This window comes from Sapajus apella, unplaced genomic scaffold (genome assembly GCF_009761245.1).
Source record: "Sapajus apella isolate SASKATOON/1434 unplaced genomic scaffold, GSC_monkey_1.0 scaffold1, whole genome shotgun sequence".
Classification (NCBI taxonomy): domain Eukaryota; kingdom Metazoa; phylum Chordata; class Mammalia; order Primates; family Cebidae; genus Sapajus; species Sapajus apella.
The window spans coordinates 67,721,882-67,738,934 of NW_022436941.1; the positions used below are offsets into that span (position 1 = coordinate 67,721,882).

The 17,053-nt window shown below is 37.7% G+C and overlaps 1 protein-coding gene across 1 annotated transcript in view; it reads left to right on the forward strand.

The window, feature by feature from the left end:
* MRPS27 (mitochondrial ribosomal protein S27) overlaps positions 1-17,053 on the forward strand; it is a 99,980-nt gene that overhangs the window by 12,080 nt on the left and 70,847 nt on the right. The window contains exons 3-4 of the mRNA XM_032278802.1: positions 11,899-11,969; positions 13,977-14,035. Of these exons, the coding sequence (XP_032134693.1) occupies positions 11,899-11,969; positions 13,977-14,035 (130 nt within the window). The remainder of the gene's footprint in view (positions 1-11,898; positions 11,970-13,976; positions 14,036-17,053) is intronic.

Genomic DNA, 17,053 nt, shown 5'->3' on the forward strand with positions numbered 1-17,053 from the left:
GGGCGTGCGCGCGCGGGGCTGTCGCGGGGCGTGCGCGCGCGGGGCTGCGCCCTGCGTGTGGAGCGCTGTGATTGGGCGATGCCTGCGGGAGGGCCGTGAGGTGCTCCGAGCGGGCTCGCTGATTGGGGGAGGGAGGAGGGCCGATATGAGGCATTCGCCGCTCCTGTCCCTATTGGAGAGCGAGGCAGCAAGGGACGCTGCGGGGGGTGTGTGTGTGTGTGTGTGTGCGCGCGCGCGTGCAAGGGACGCTGCGGCGTGTGTGTGTGGTGTGTGTGTGTGTGTGTGTGTGTAGAGCGAGGCAGCAAGGGATGCTGCGGCGTGTGTGTGTGTGTGTGTGTGTGTGTGTGTGTGGGGAGAGCGAGGCAGCAAGGGATGCTGCGGCGCGCGCGCGCTTGTGTGTGTGTGTGTGTGTGTGTGTGCGCGCGTGCTTCCATGTGCCAGAGCGCTGTCACCCTTGAGCCGTGCTCCGCCGGGGAGGACTGCAAGGGAGACCTTCTGGCCTCTCTGAGTGGGCGTGCTGTTCCGGTACCCACTCTCTTCGTCCCTGTGGCTGATCGTGCCAGAGCCCTCGGGGAGGGCCCTAGGCGTGAGGGCAGTTGCGCAGCGCCGGGGCCGCGGTGGACGCCAGTGCGGCCGTCTAGGACCTGAGCCCACGCTGCGTTCCGAGGGCCCCCGTGCTAACGTCAGAACGCCGTCCCGTTCTGCGTTGGCAGCAGCCAGCCAGGGCCGCTGTTCGTTCCACCGTGGAGAGGAGGAAACGGGGCGAGCCTCACTTTTTTTTCTGCCCAAAAAGCTTTCTCAGTGATTGCTGTAGTGCCTGAGACTCTACCATAGGGTCTTTGTCTACATTAAGTAGTCGATTTCTTTAAAATACTTTTTTATTGGAGTATAATATACATACTGAAAAGTGTGCAAATCATAATATTGGTGAATTATCACAAAGCGAGTAAACCTGTGTAGGAAGCAGAGCATTCCTACCACTCCAGATGCCCCACTTTCTCTCCAAAGGTAATGGTATCCTGACTTATAATGCCACAGTTTTTTTTTTTTCCTTAGTGTTTTAATATTTGAATATGTAAACACCTTGGTATAAGGGGCGTTCTTTATCCCTTACCAGGCTTCAACAATTTTCAGCTCTTAGTCTTTATTTTATCTTTATTACTGTTTCTCCATCCCAATGCTTTGGATAATTTTGAAGGAATCCCAGGCAGTAAATCATTTCATCTGTAAATATTTCGATATAGATCTCCAGAAGATAAGGGTGCTTTTTGGCGGGGCGTGGTGGCTCATGCCTGTAATCCTAGCACTTTGAGAGGCCGAGCGGGGGCTGATCACGAGGTCGGGAGTTCGAGATCAGCCTGGCCAGCATGGTGAAACCCGTCTCTACTAAAAATAGAAAAAAATTAGCTGGGCATATTGGTGCGTGCCTGTAGTCCCAGCTACTCGGGAGACTGAGACAGAATTGCTTGAACCCGGCAAGTGGAGGTTACGGTGAGCCGAGATCATACTACTGCGCTCCAGCCTGGGTGACAGAGCAAGACTCCATCTCAAAAAGAAAAGAAAAGAAAAATATTAAATAGGATTGTAAATATTACTAAAGATCCAGTTAGTGATCACATATCCCTGATACTCTCATAAATTTTTTTTTTTATTTGGTTGAATCAGGATCCAAATAAAGGCTCCTATAATACAATTGGTTTCTATGTGACCCCTTTAACTCTTTCTGAACCTTTTTAATAGAAATGTAAACAGAAGTAGAGAGAGTAGAATAAACCCCCATATACTGTCACCCAGCTTCAGCAGTTATCAATTCCCCACCAATGTGGTTTCATCAACTCCCATGCATTCACCAGATTATTTTTTTTAACTAATTTAATTATCAGGGTATTTTATGTGTATTTTGATATGTACCTCTAAAAGATAAGGATTTTTTAAAACGTAAGTAATACTATTTTAAAAAACTAGTAATTCTGTAATATTATTAAATATTCCATTAATGTTCACATTTTCCCAAATGTATTATAAATTTATCTTTATTTTAGTTTGTTGAAATGTGATCCAGGTAAGGTTCATACCTTGCAATGTGTTGAGATGTCTCAAGTATTTTTAGTTTGTAAGTTTCTTACAGTTTATTTATTGAGGAAAACAGGTCTTTTGTGGCGTTTCCCACATTCTAGATTTGTTGATTTCATCCTTATGGTGGTGTTCAGCGTGCTCCTCTACCTTCCATATGTCCTATGAATCTGGCAGTTGGAGAAAAGGGCTTGATCAGGTTCAGGACTGACTTTTTGTTTTCTTTTTCTTTTGGCACGAATACCATAAGAAGTGTTTACTTTTGTCAGGAAGCACACAGTGTTTGGTTGCCCCCTATGAAGTTAAAGTTATTTCATTCGGAGCTGCATACTATTGCTATTTAAATTCTATCATTTGTTTTCATTTACTACCTAGGAAATTTTTATGAGAGAGCTTCCATTCATCAACAGTTTACTTACCCTGAGATACAGTTTGTATATGAGTTAGTTTTCAAAATAACTTCCAAAAATGATGAATGACAACTTTTTAAAATGTCATTAAAAACTCATGGATTTAAATAATCGAGACATTTTAATTCATTGTGGTTGTTACTGTTATTGATAGGGCAGTTCAACTGTGCTCTGTAGAGTCCTGGGACTTCTTGGGCTTTCCTACTTCAGTCAGAGTTCAACTTTTGATTGTTTCTGTGCTGGACTTTCCTTTGGCTAAAATAAACACTGAGTGAAAGCATTGTCTCTGAAATTCCTCCACTAACCTCCTGATCTGTTGGGAGGTACAGGGTGAAAGTCATCAACATTTACTAGTGTACATACTAGGATCCAGTATGAATAGGACTCAAGCAAAAACCACTGAGGAACTGGGTAGGGTGCTGGCATAACAGCAGGGCTGATGGAGAAACTCCCTGGGTTCCATGAGAGGATGTTTTCTTGAGTCTCTCTACCAAGGATCAAGCACCCAGATGACTTGAGCTGAACTGGATTCATGAGCCCTACTGGATTAAAAATTTTATTTCTGATTTTTCATGTCACAAAGTATGGGACACATTTTGGTTTGGGTTACTGTTTTGCTTGTTTCTGTTGGTTTTTTGGTTTCTTTTCTGTTTGTTTGTTTTTGGAGAACCTTCTTTTTGAATCCGAAGAGTATTTCATTGACACATTTGCAGTCAGGTCTGTCTCTTACAGGCACTTCTTCCATTTTAGCTGAGATTAAGTTTTGCTGTGTCATTTCAGCTGTAGAGGCCTTTGGCTTTTTGCATGAATTTTTCAAATCCTGTTCTTGAGGCCTGATGGAGATTTTCTGAAGTCTGCTTTCTTAACTTTTGTCAGTTCCGTATTTGCATCTCTGTGGTATCTATTCATTTTCCAGTTTTCATATTTGCCACGTTTTAGAGATGGGTCTGACTTGTGTCTGTCACCCTTCTTTAGTCTCATTAGTATATGTGTACACAGAGCTTGCTTTCATATTTTTCCTTTATTGGATCTATTTATTTTAAAGCTTCTGGTGACAGACAAATAGAAGGAAATCTAAAAATCTATGTCCAAATTCATTGCCAGGCTACTTTTCCATACTTCTTTCTGCATATTTGTTGCATAATATGTGTCACGTCTTCATTTTTCTTTTAAAATGTGGGAAACAAAAACAGTTTCAGCCTGTATTTTTCAAGATCACTTCTTCTAGGAAGTACAATAATAATCTGTATCTGTTTCTTTATTACATAAATTAGATAAGGTATGCAGATGGCCATAAGCCCAGAAAGAGTTTAGCGTTGCCTGAAAGGGTAACAGTAATGTGCAGTTACATTGAAAAGAAAAACTGAAACCATTTCTCACCTGAAGCTACCAGGATTCGATAAAGGATTCATCTTTTTCTTCAGTGACCTTCATGATCACAACTTTGCCCTGGAGACCACACTCTTTTTTAAGAGGCTTGTTTTTCAACACATCTCTACTACAGATTTTGTGACAGAATTTCATGTACTGTGGAGCTGTGTTACTTTGTTGTGCACCAGGTTAAAATTATCTTGGCAAACTGAGTTTTTGGTCATTATGTAGTGACCCACATAATCTATAAAACTGCTTTTTGCCCCTAATCTGTTTTATCTGATGTTAATACAACTGTACCAGCTTTCTTTTGGCTGCCTAGTATGTTTTTAATACATTTATTTTCAACTCTTCTGTGTTTATATGATTTACATAGCTGGATATTGTATTTTTAACCAATCTGACAATCATTATCTTTTAACTAAAAAGTTTCTTCTATTTACATTGTCATTTCATGATTACCAATATAAATGGATTTATTTCTGTCATATTTTATGATTGGTTTCATCTTTCTTATTTTTTTTTCTTTTTTACTTTTGGATTGATTTTTATTTTTGGATTGTTTTTGTTTTTTACTTTTTTCTTTTTCCTCCACTGGTCTGGAGATTATATCTTCTACATTTTTAGAGATTGTTGCCCTTTCACTTCTAAAATGAAGATTTAGCTTATTCTAATGTTCATCACAGTCCACTGTCCTTTAGAACACTTTAAGTCCATAGACACACACGTATGCTCTTGTCGAATAATAAAGTTTTATCCTTTAAAACACATATACACCATTATTTTAAACAGTCAATCACCCCCTGCCCCCAAATTAACCAATTTTATTTACTCACTGTTCTTTCTGGCATCTCAAGTTTTCTTTAAAGAATGTTTTTCCTTCTTTCTAAAAGAAGTTTCTAAGAAACTTCTAAAAAGTTCCTTTAGTGAGTTCCAAAAAGTTTCTTTAATATTTGTTGCTAATATATTGTCTGTTTTTGTTTGTCCAAAAATGTCTTTTTTTTTTTTTTTGCCCTTGTCCTTTATTTTTTATTTTTTTAGAGACGAGGTCTCGCCATGTTGGCTAGGCTGGTCTCTAATTCCTGGCCTCAAGTGATCCTCCTGCCTCAGCCTCCCAAAGTGCTGGGATTATAGGCGTGAGCCACTTCACTTGGCCATTTTTTTTTTTTTCTGAGACAGATCTTGCTGTGTTGCACAGACTGGCCTCCAACTCCTGGGCTTAAGTGATCCTCCCAGTTCAGCCTCTTGAGTAGCTGGGACTACAAGCACATGCCGGCACACCTGTATTTTGCCCTTAGTTTTTAAAGATAGTTTTGCTACATATGCAATTTCAGGTTGATAGTTTATACTTGCAACATTTTGAACATTTTATTCTATTTTCTGTATTTTATCATTCCTATTGAGAAAAAGCCTATTAGTATATTTGTTTTTTCCTTGTAATTTCTCTTTTCTTTCTGGCTACTTTTGAGATCCTGTCATTTATCATTTATCTTTTTCTTTTTTTTTTTGCAACATTGCTGTTGTTACTCAGGTTGGAGTGCAATGGTGGGATCTTGGCTTACCACACCATTTGCCTCCCAGATTCAAAGGATTCTCCTGCCTCAGCCTCCTGAGTTGCTAGGATTACAGGCATGCACCATCATGCCTGGCCAATTTTTGTATTTTTAGTCGAGACGGGAATAATTTTACTTTTTTGACTTGAGATTGCATTTCTTAAATCTGGAAACCTATGTTTTTATCAATTCTAAAAAATTCTCAGTCATTGTCTCATCATGTATAACCTTTTCCCATTTTGTTTGTTAACTTCTTTTGGAAATTTAATTTAAATGTATTTTATACATTGTTATTCATTTTTCTATAGCTCTACTCTTTTATAGTTCTCATTTTTATCTTTGCAGCATTCCATGTAATTTTTTTAATCTACCTTTCACTTCACTAATTTTCACTTCACCGTGTCTAACCCACTTTTTAACTTATTCATTGTTTACTTTTTACAGCTCTAATGAGATATTCTTCACATAAAATAAACTGTGCATATTTAAATGTACAATTTGATCAGTTTTGACCAATGTACAGATGTATATGTCCATAAAGTCATCACCACGATCAAGATAATGATGTCATGGTTGCCCCAAGTTGGGTGCCACTATCAGGGTCACCACCAGTGGGGGTCTGTCCTGCAGACCCTGATTCAGCAATGGATGAATAAAGTACACTCACACACAGAATACAATGAATGAGAGGACTAGGTATCCGTCGCTGCTTACAGACTCTGGAGATTGCTGTAAATGGTTGCGACTGCTGGCCCTCACCAGCCAGTGAGACTCGCATTTATTCAGTGAAATTTAATTGACAAAGGCTTGAGTCAACACCACTAGAGGCTAAAGATTAAAGGACAGGTTCCAATGCCCAAAGCAAACACCATAAGTGGGTAATATCCCTAGTCAGCCTCCCCTCAAGAGAGCCATCGGAATCAAAGGTTAGTTTTAAGATCATGTGAGTAAACAAGTTATTCAGATAAATTCTCCCATATACCCTAGTTATTTGCTTTACTTATTAACTAAATGTAAAGGGGATTTGGGGTGCCTTCAGCCAGGAACTATAGAAAAAAACCTTAGGCCTTCTGAAATGGTTTGAGATTATAATCTATAATTTTCTCTAATGTTCTTCCCTTAATATTTTTGCAACCACCCTGACTGAACTCCCAGAAATGAGCATATCTGTCACCTGCCAGTTTTCTCCAATTCTTTTGTAACCTTTTTCTCCATCCTCTTTCTGCCCCATACCCCAAATTCCCAGGCAACCATGGATATGTTTTTGTTTTTGTCACTATAGAATAGTTTACATTTTTTAGAATTTTATATAGTAAAGTCAACTCTTTAAACAAAATTCTCAGCTTGGTATATTAGAGATCACAAAAGGAGAGTAGATTAAATCCCCCAAAGAGGTATGATGACTGACTTTGTAGTTTATAATCCTCAAGGGACAAGAGTCCTGGTTGTTTACTTTGTAGGGTACATTATTGCAGTGAAAAGTTTTGCCTTTTCACTTCAGGTGTAGTTCCCCTAGGTGGTTCTGGCTTTACCCGAGGCTCTCTGAATGGGCTTCTTATGTTACAAGTATTGGTTTCATCCTCTGTTCCCCAAACTAAAGCTCCCCATCACTGTAGATCATCACATGCTCTAAAAGAGACTGCTCCTCTCAAAGGGACTGCTCCCTTAAGCACTCCAAGTTTATGCTCCCATCTTGCCTTTAGCCTCTGATACCCATCTACCTTCCTAAAAGCTCAGTCATATATTTGGGGGAAAATTGATATTTTGTTTTATTTTTATATTAGGAGGGATTTTTAAAAATATATTTAATTCATCTTATTCCAGCAATAGAATTCCTATTCAGTATCTTTGAGCTTTGGAGCAACATCCAAGACTTCTTTTGTGCTCCCTCCCATGGTTGTTCCCAAACAAAAGACTGATGCTTGATTGGCTACCGTCTTCTGCGGCTATTGTTTAAGTCTCTGGTGCTACCTGAAACCCAGAGAATTAGAGTCTCCCTCTAGGTGAAAAGAAGCCTAGGAATCTGAAGTTTTAAAACCCCTCAGGCAGTTTGACTCCTCACCTACGCTTGTGTGCCACTGCACTCATACTGGGAATAGTGCAGGGTTCTCAATAAAATCTTGTGTATTCTGAGATCATTAATAGTATTGGTTTCTTCAAATGGGAAGGGGGTTTTTAGTATACATTTTATTTTCTGAACATACTTCCACATTTTCTGTCTAGCTTTAAGTTTTGTTAAATGAAGAATTCAAATTTCAGATCCATTTTCCCATATAGTCTTTGTCGTCCACAACCATCAGCTGCAGTATTTATTCTTGAGGAGCTGAGTAGCAAGCAAAAAAGTATCTTCTTTGGCATATCTCTTTGAATAAAACCTGGGCATCTGCTGGCCCCTCACTGAAACATGAGGTGGGATTTTGACTGTAGAAGCCCAAAGTCCAGAAGCCTGTGGCGCTAGCCCTCTGCACACCACAGCTGTCCCAGCTTTCCTCGCCATCCCTGCTCTGTGCAGGTTTCTGCCTCATTCATCGTGGCAGCGCTATCCTGTGAGGCGATTTACCACGTAATGTATTTGGCAGCAAACCTTTCTCTGACTTGCAATATGTAAATGTTATTCATTAGATGCTGGCTCTGCAGCTGTTATCTTTTCTGAGGCCCCAGCAGATTTCACTTGACTGAAGATGGCTTGGTGTGAAGGATTCACATGCAATCTTGAGTTACCACACTACAGAGGTGGTGGTTAGTGAAGCCACCTCATTCCAGAGTTTGGTTATACATTGTGCACGATGTGAAACTCACAAAGATATGATGGGTTTTTCATTTTAATCAGGCCATACATCCTGATTGTGCTATTTTAAGTTAAATTGTAAATTATGAGTAGAGGGAGGTAATTTCTCATATTGTCTATCATCCAAACACAAGAGCCTCCGTTATGAAATGATCATAAAGATTTGCTGTTATGAGAGAGACGTTTAACATCTGTAAGCAAGTAGATTTAATGCTGTTAATTTGCCTTAGTATGAAGGGGGTTGAAGGACTTTTTTGTTTTTGTTTTGCCTTAATCACTTGGCTTCAGTCTCTTTAAAATAAGTCATAAGAAAAGCTAATTATTTTTATACTATATCAAGCTTTAAAGGTTTTACAAAGTTTTTTTCCCCCAGTAGCTACTCAGTCATTGAGATCCATCCCTCAGGGAAAAAAGGAAGAAAAAATGATTAAATGCACAATAGGCTTTCAACAAATACTTATTACTTGATCATTTCTGAGTGTGTCATTATTACTTGCACCAGTTTCTTCCACCAGGGAGTAAACAAACCTTGGAAACCCAATCACCTTTTTTTTTTTTTTTTTCTTTCCTTTGATTCATTTCTTTAGGTATTTACTACTTGCCTTTTATGGAACTGTTTTAGAGAATGAGAATGTGTGTATTAGTAATTACATGGGTTTTATTTTTAGTGTAAGAGACAGAAACAAACAACACAGATTAGCATTTGTTGGTTTTTATCCTGATTGGCTGATTTATGTTTTAAAAGGCTCACTCAGACTGCTGGGTGGAAATTAGATAATAAGGGTGGGGACAATAGTTGAAACAAGGTTAGGAGAAAAGAGATATTGGTGGCTTAGTGGTGGTGGTGGTGAGAAATACATACTTATATTTCAAATCTAGAGCCTATAGGATTTACTAACATCTTGGTTATAAAGCATGAGAAGTATGGGGTCAAGGATGATGCCTACATTTTTATCTTGAGTAAACCAGGCAATATAGTGTTCATTTACTGAGATGGGAAAAGCAGATTGAAAGTGGAAATTTGAGGAAATAAGAGAACATGTGATGTTTAGATACCTGTTAGACAATCAAATGGAGATATCACCTGTGCAATTGAAAATGCAAGTCTGGAGTTAGAGGGGAGAAGTCAGGGTAGGTATGTACATGTGAAGCCAACTATCTGTAGGTGATGGTTAAAGCTGTGGCAGAGAATGAGATCACCTAGGGACTGAGCATAGATGGTGAAGGGAAGTCTACAGTCTACTACTGGGACCTAGAGGCACTCCGACATTTAGAAGTCAAGAAGTGGAGATCCTGCAAAAGAACACAAGAAGGAGAGAAAAAAGAGAATATTTCGTGAAGGATAGAATGGTCAGCTCTATCAAATGCTAGTGAGAAGTCAAGTAAGATGAGGACAGAATTAACCGCTGGATTTTAATAGTTTGGAAAAAAAAAAAAAAGTCATCTCAGATACAACTGAGCTCCCAGTCTTCAACACATTCCACTGACACCAATAACCATTTCCAAACTATTAAAATCCAGTGGTTAATTCTGTCCTCATCTTACTTGACTTCTCACTAGCATTTGCTAGAGCTGACCATTCTATCCTTCACGAAATATTCTCTTTTTTCTCTCCTTCTTGTGTTCCTTTGCAGGATCTCCACTTGTTGACTTCTAAATGTCGGAGTGCCTCTAGGTCCCAGTAGTAGACTGTAGACTTCTTGACCCACAGAACCAAAATAGGAATAGTTCAGGCCAAAAATCATTAAAGATAGCCAGAGTGCTGCTCTGATTTGTTCAGAGTAGGCATAAAAGTAACTTGATAAATTTCAGTTTTTAAATGTTTTGAATAGCTAATATGTATCTATAACCTGATATATAGCTAATATATCTCAAAATACAAAAGGAATAAATGTGTAAGCAATGAAGAGTCATCTTCCCTGGCTCTCCCATCATCTCATTTTTTTTTTCTGGAACCTATCAGAAAGAACACTTGCTTGTGTCTCTTTGCAGAGATATTTTACTGATCCTCTTCCCACTCCTCACCTTACCTGGCCTTTTTTTTCTTTTTTTATTTTTTTTCATGAGCTAATTATATTGGACTTTTTTATTTCCACTTTTATTTTAGATTCAGGGAGTACATATGCAGGTTTGTTACATTGGTATATTGCATGACGCTGAGGTTTAGGGTATAAGTGATCCCATCATCCACGTACTAAGCATAAACAGTTTGTCAGCCCTTGCTCCCTTCCCTCTCTCCTCTTTCTAGGAGTCCCCAGTGTCTATTGTTCCCGTCTTTATGCTTGAGTATACCCAATGCTTAGCACCCACTTGTAAATGAGAATATGTGGTATTTGGTTTTCTGTTCTTGTGTTAATTTACTTAGGATAATGGCCTCCAGTTACAATCATGTTGCTGCAAAGGACATGGTTTCATTCTTTTTTTATGGCTGTGTAGTATTTCATGGTGTATATGTACGGTATTTTCTCTATCCAATCCACCATCAGTAGGCACTTAGATTGATTCCATGTCTTTTGCGTGAGTAGTGCCACAGTAAACATTGAGTGCATATATCTTTTTGGTAGAATGTTTTATATTCCTTTGGGTATGTACCCAGTAATGGGATTGCTGGATCAAATGGTAGTTCTGTTTTAAGTTCTTTGAGAGATCTCCAAACTGCTTTCCACAGTGGCTGACTTACATTCCTACCAACAGTGCATAACCAATCCCTCATCTCTTTAGCCTTGCCAGCATCTGTTATTTTTTGACTTTTTAATAATAGCCATTCTGATTGGTGTGAGATGGTATCTCATTATGGTTTTGATTTGCATTTCTCTGATGATTAGTGATGTTGAACATTTTTTCACATGTTGGTTGGCTGCTTGTATGTCTTTTGAGAAGTGTCTGTTCAATAGTCTTTTACCTGTTTTTTAATGGGACTATTTGGTTTTCACTTGTTGAATTGTTTTAAGTTCCCTACAGATTTTGGATGTCACACCTTTGTCAGATCCGTAGTTTGTGAATATTTTCTCCCATTCGATAGATGGTCTGTTTACCCTGTTGATGGTTTGTTTTGCTGTGCAGAAGCTCTTTAGTTTAATTAGGGTTCCATTTGTCAATTTGTGTTTTTGTTGCAATGCTTTGGAGAACCCAGTCATAAATTCTTTCTTTCTTTCTTTTGAGACAGAGTCTCGCTCTCGCCCAGGCTGGAGTGCAGTGGTGCAATCTAAGCTCACTGCAACCTCTGCCTCGTGGGTTCAAGCGATTCTTCTGCCTCAGCCTCACAAGTAGCTGGGACTACAGGCATGCACCCGGCTAATTTTTGTATTTTTGTTAGAGATGGGGTTTCACCATATTGGCCAGGCTGATCTCGAACTCCTGACCTTGTGATCTGCCCTCCTCAGCTTCCCAAAGTGCTGGGATTACAGGCATGAGTCACTGCACCCAGCCGTTTGATTCATTTTTTAAAAGCTAAATACATGCTATGAAGTTTTTTTTTTTTAATCTCAACCCAATTAAATCATTTAAAAAATGTTTTAAAGAATAAATATTCTTTTTTCCTCTTTAATTTACATAAAAATAATTTCTGTAAAGCAAGAAAGAGTGTCTCTTTTAATACTGACTTCATAATGTTGGCAGCCATCTGGCAAGAATCGTATCTTAGATTTTTTTTAAAGAAGTATGTATCTTTAACAAGGTTCTTTTTCTTTTTTTGTCTTCACAGCTGATCTCGCATCTTTAATGGATAAAACATTTCAGAGAAAATTGCCTGTTAGTTCTTTAACAATATCACGGGTAAGAAAATATTAACATATATATTTTCTAAGAAGAAAGCCAGAAAGGCCATTCATGTAGATGAGTCTATGTAAATAAAGGATACTTTTCATAGGAAATATTTTTCCAGAGTACAGTATGTTTTTATAGTTACTAATAGATATAGTGTAGTAGCAGATTTCTTTGGCTGAAATAAAAGGTAATACGTTTACCAGATTCTGATATCAGTAATCACTTTTTTGTATCTATTTTAATTTTTCCATATGATATTCTGCTGTATGATACCATGATTTTTTTTTAAGTTGATACATCCTTCAAAGTAATGATATTTACTTAGTATTGGAAGTGTTTTTGATGGCCGAGAAAGTCTGTGAAAGAATGGATATTAATGTTAAACTGCAGCAAAGTGATGGGTGGAAGCATAATGTTACGTTAGGAATCAGGAATAGTAACCATTACTGAGCACCTGCTGTGCCGGTTTTAAATGTATTAGTTCCTTAACGTACATTATTTTTGTTAACTCCCACTGCTCCCTATGCAATAAACAGTCTATGTAAGACATGGTTTAATCTTTCCCAAGTTCACACAGCTTGTAAATGTGGAAAAGCTGAGATTCAAACTCAGATATCTAGATTCTCTTCTGTTGCCCACTTCAAATGTATCTGGGCTTGTCTTTATCGTGAATTCACTTTATGACATTTGGCAATGAGGCCCCTCTCAATTTCCTCATTTTCATCATGGGTACCGTTGCATCTTCCTCCCAGGGATAATGTGATGCTAAAATGAGATTTTAGCTGTGAAACCTTTTTATGGAGCACCATAAAATTTAAAGTATTGTTAAATCTGGAAGAGAGAGGAAAGAAATTACCTTTGTTTTGAGTCCTGGTCCTTTCTTTCTGTCTTTTAGTTGAAAAACAATTTTACTGGTCATAAGTTACATTTAATAGACTCATAATTGGCATACTGGAGGAAAATGGAAAGGCCATTGATTCATCCCTTACATGATGGGTAAACCTTCATGTATGCCGTAATACCTGGTATTTATTTAGGTGTACTTTAAAGGTTTACAGCTTTTATGGACATTTTCTCATTGGAGCCTTATACTCCTGAGGGCCGGTGCTTTTATCCTGTTTATGCAGATGGAGCAACCAAATCCCAGAGGGGCTATGCCATCTGTTTGTGCCATACAGCAAACAATCAGAACTGTTTCTCAAGCTCAGGTTTTGTGTTGAACCACATTTTATATGCCCTTAATAGATTTCTAAGTCAAATCCAGAAGTACTAGACATTTTAGAAAGTTTCCCACTTTTTACTCTCTCCTTCTATAATGAGGTTTTCATTATATTCACAGCATGCATTGTCTTCTACTTTTTTTTTTTTTTCTTTTTTGCCTCTGAGTCTCTGCTTTAGAATGGAATCTATCTTTGGAATAATCCTTATTTGTTTATTTGGACCGTAGTTAATGAACATATTCAGGGATTTTATAGTTTGAAGGGAGAGTTTGTTGGTAGAGGAATCATAGTTTTACCGTTGCATAGCAGAACTTAGAGTAGGAAAAATGGTTGCAAGACTGAGTTTTCTAAATTTAGATGTTTATGTTCTGGGCAACATTTTTTTAGCCATCAGAGTCTTCATTCTTTCAGCCACATGTTCCCATGTTTAGAACGTAAAGAAAATAAGGGAGTTTAAAAATAAAGGAAAAAAATAGGTAACTAGTTATAAATATAATCAATGGAACACTCTCCTCTTGTTCTGAGCAAGGTTTATGTTTGGCTTTCAATCCATTTTCTGATCAAAGTTGTTCTACATGTAAAGAAAGAGAAGTCATTATATATTCTTTGTTTGTGTTAGCATAAAGGGGTTTCAAGGACAGAGCCATACCACATGAACATTGTTCTACCAAGCATCGCCATCATTCCAATAAAATGGGTGTCCTGTGTTTTCTAAGGTTCATGTGTAATCTAGGCCCTAGGCCAAATATATGACATAATTTATATTCAACCAAAGGTTTGTTTTTCTGTCTTTTAGTTTGTAGACAACATTTCCTCTCGGGAAGAGATAGATCATGCAGAGTATTACCTTTACAAGTAAGTTTTCCATTTGATTTGGCTATGTACTCTGTGATTTCACACCCTTTTTTTACATAAAAGTTAGTATATGCTATATATAATTTTGATACCTTTTAAGTTTATATTTTAAAGATCTTTTCATATGAGTATATAGAGAGATGTCTCATTTTTTATAACTGCATCCTATTCCATACTGTGAGTTTATTATTTAAACCAGTTCCCAGTTGATGTACCTCTAGGTTGTTCTCTTTTTTTGTATTGTATACAATGTTATAATTGATAACCTCGTACATACGTAATTTTGCACCTAATTTTCATGAGTATATGTATTTATAGTTTTAATTGCTATTGACAAATTGCTTTCCATTGAAGTTTTACCAGATTACCTTCCCACTAGCAATGTATGAGAGACACGTATTTTTACAGCTTGGCCAATAGTTAGGCATATTCATATGTTTGCATTATTTTGCCAATCTGATTGGTTAAAATTTATACACACACACGCACAAGTTGAGTGTCTCTTGTCTAAAATGCTTGGGACAAGAAGTGTTTCGGATTTTGGATTTTTTTAGGTTTTTTGAATATTTGCATTATACTTACTGTTTGAGTACCCCTAATTTGAAAATCCACAATGCTTCAATGAGCATTTCCTTTGAACATCATGTTGGTGCTCAAAAAATTTTTGATTTTGGAGTTTTTCAAATGAGAGATACTCAATCTGTATGTATATCTCTTCTCTCTCTCTTTTTTTTTAATAGGTGAAATTATACCCTATAAACTGTTAGATACCTACTTTCAATTAACACTGTTGTTTTTTGTTTGTTTGTTTTTTTGGAGATGGAGTCTTGCTCTGTTGCCCAAACTGGAATGCAGTGGCACAATCTTGGCTCACTGCAGCCTCCACCTCCCGGGTTCAAGCAGTTCTCCTGCCTCAGCCTCCCCAGTAGCTGGAACTACAGGCACGCGCCACCACACCCGGCTAATTTTTGTATTTTTAGTAGAGATGGGGTTTCACTATGTTGGCCAGGCTGATCTCGAACTCCTGAGCTCATGATCCCCCAGCCTCAGCCTCCCAAAGTGCTGGGATTACAAGTGTGAGCCACCATGCCCAGCCTTCAGTTAACACTGTTTGCAAACCTTTCTTACATTAACACATTTACTTCATTCTTTCTCACAGCTGCGAACAATTCTATTGTGAACTACTCACAAAACTCACCCATGTGTACAAGAAGTATGTTTAGTACAACATCATCTATGGTAGCAAATGACTGAAACAACCTAACGCATATTAAATAAAGAACTGGTCAAACAAATATCTGTCAGAATGGTACCTTACAACTAAATTTTTATTGTGATTCCAGTTTTTGAAATCTGATTTGTGATTTGTTCCAATTCCTATGTTCTAAAAATAGATTGAAATTTTAAATGTTTCCAGTAAGCACTACATTGGAGTTTTCCATTCAATCTTGCTTGTTTTGATCAAGAGAGTTTTTAGTTATTTCTGTCTAGATGCATTTTTATTTTTTGTTGTTGTTTTTGGGGTTTTGGGGGGTGTCGTTTTTTTCTAGATGCATTTTTTAAAGCTTACTGTATTTTAATGAAAATTTATTCATTTTTCTTTGATTTTGCTAAATAATAATGAGGCTTCTTTTTTTTTAATTTCTGAATTGGGTAGATGCTACCACCTTTTGGGTGTTTGCTATTTAAATGTAAACCTCAAGTAGGCTAGATTCCACATCTTAAAAAAACATTTATTTTAAATCTAAGATTGGCTTTAACAATGTCCTAAGTTGAAATTCTAGGTCCTAACTTAGTTGCAAGTGATCTTAGTTGTTAGTGCCCTCTTCATTAGGATAAAGATAAATGGACCCCTTAATGAGAGCTACCCCTTCCTTCCTTTAATGGCTCTTTGGGACTGTGGCGCTGCTTTGGTAGTTATTTTTGGTCTGTGGTGAAGGGTGTATTTGGGCTGGCATCTGGCCAGTTCTCGTATTTTTGTTTATAGCAAAATTCAGAACATAATTTCAATTTCTAAATATAAACTTTTTCAGAATTTCATCCTGTGAGATGTAGTGCCATAGTGCTGGGAGAAGTATTTTCCAAATTCATAAGTACTTCTGTAGCATATAATTGATTTCAGTGACTCAGCATTTCAACAAGTATTTGCTGAGTGCCTATTATGTGCCCAGGCCCTGTCCTGGGTGCTGGATATCTAACGTTGAATAATTCTCCCTGTCCTCATATATTAGTATTACTGAAGAGTTGAAGTTCTGTCTTTAAGACATTCTATGATTAGTTCTTCACATGATGTTCAGTTTTGTGTGACCTGGGGTATAACTGAAAGTTTCATAAAAACTCTATGTCCTATTTCCATATAGATCAAATAAAGGACTCTCATCCATGATAAATCTGAGCCAGTGTTTAATTGGACATCCCATCCTTTGCTTTAATCAAAACTAATTTTTTAGCTATGATTTATCCCTTATCTTAGTTCTTTCTCCTCCTTTTCATTACCAAGAAAATTGACTTTCTTATCTCTTATCTATTACTTTTTTTAAAGACAGAAATGTTTTTATGACTTCATGAGTGTGTAAATATATGAGACTAGGTAGAACTCTACAAAGCTGAATTGAAACAATGGAGATTGGCTAGGTTCTCTCGTTAGTTAAGTGCCTCACTTTTGCTTTCCAGCCTTAGAGAATATACAGAACGTACTTATGCCTTAGCAAAATTAAAAATTACAAGTTATAAGCTCTTGGGGTTTCTCTCAAGTAATCAAAATTAGGGATGTTAATCCTGAAGACACCAAGGACCTACTGCTGTGTGGTATTTCTACCAGTTCATGATGCCTAACATCTCCTTATAGGATGACTTTAGACAACTCAGAGTAACGTAAATTCCAGGTCTAAGGTGAGGAAATGAAGAAGGAACTTCTTAATTTTAGACAACTCACAGCTTGCAGACCTGCCATTAGGGTTTCTATCTTTAACAGTGAAGCCCACAGGAGAACTTTTGTATTGGTTCAACTCTTTCTCT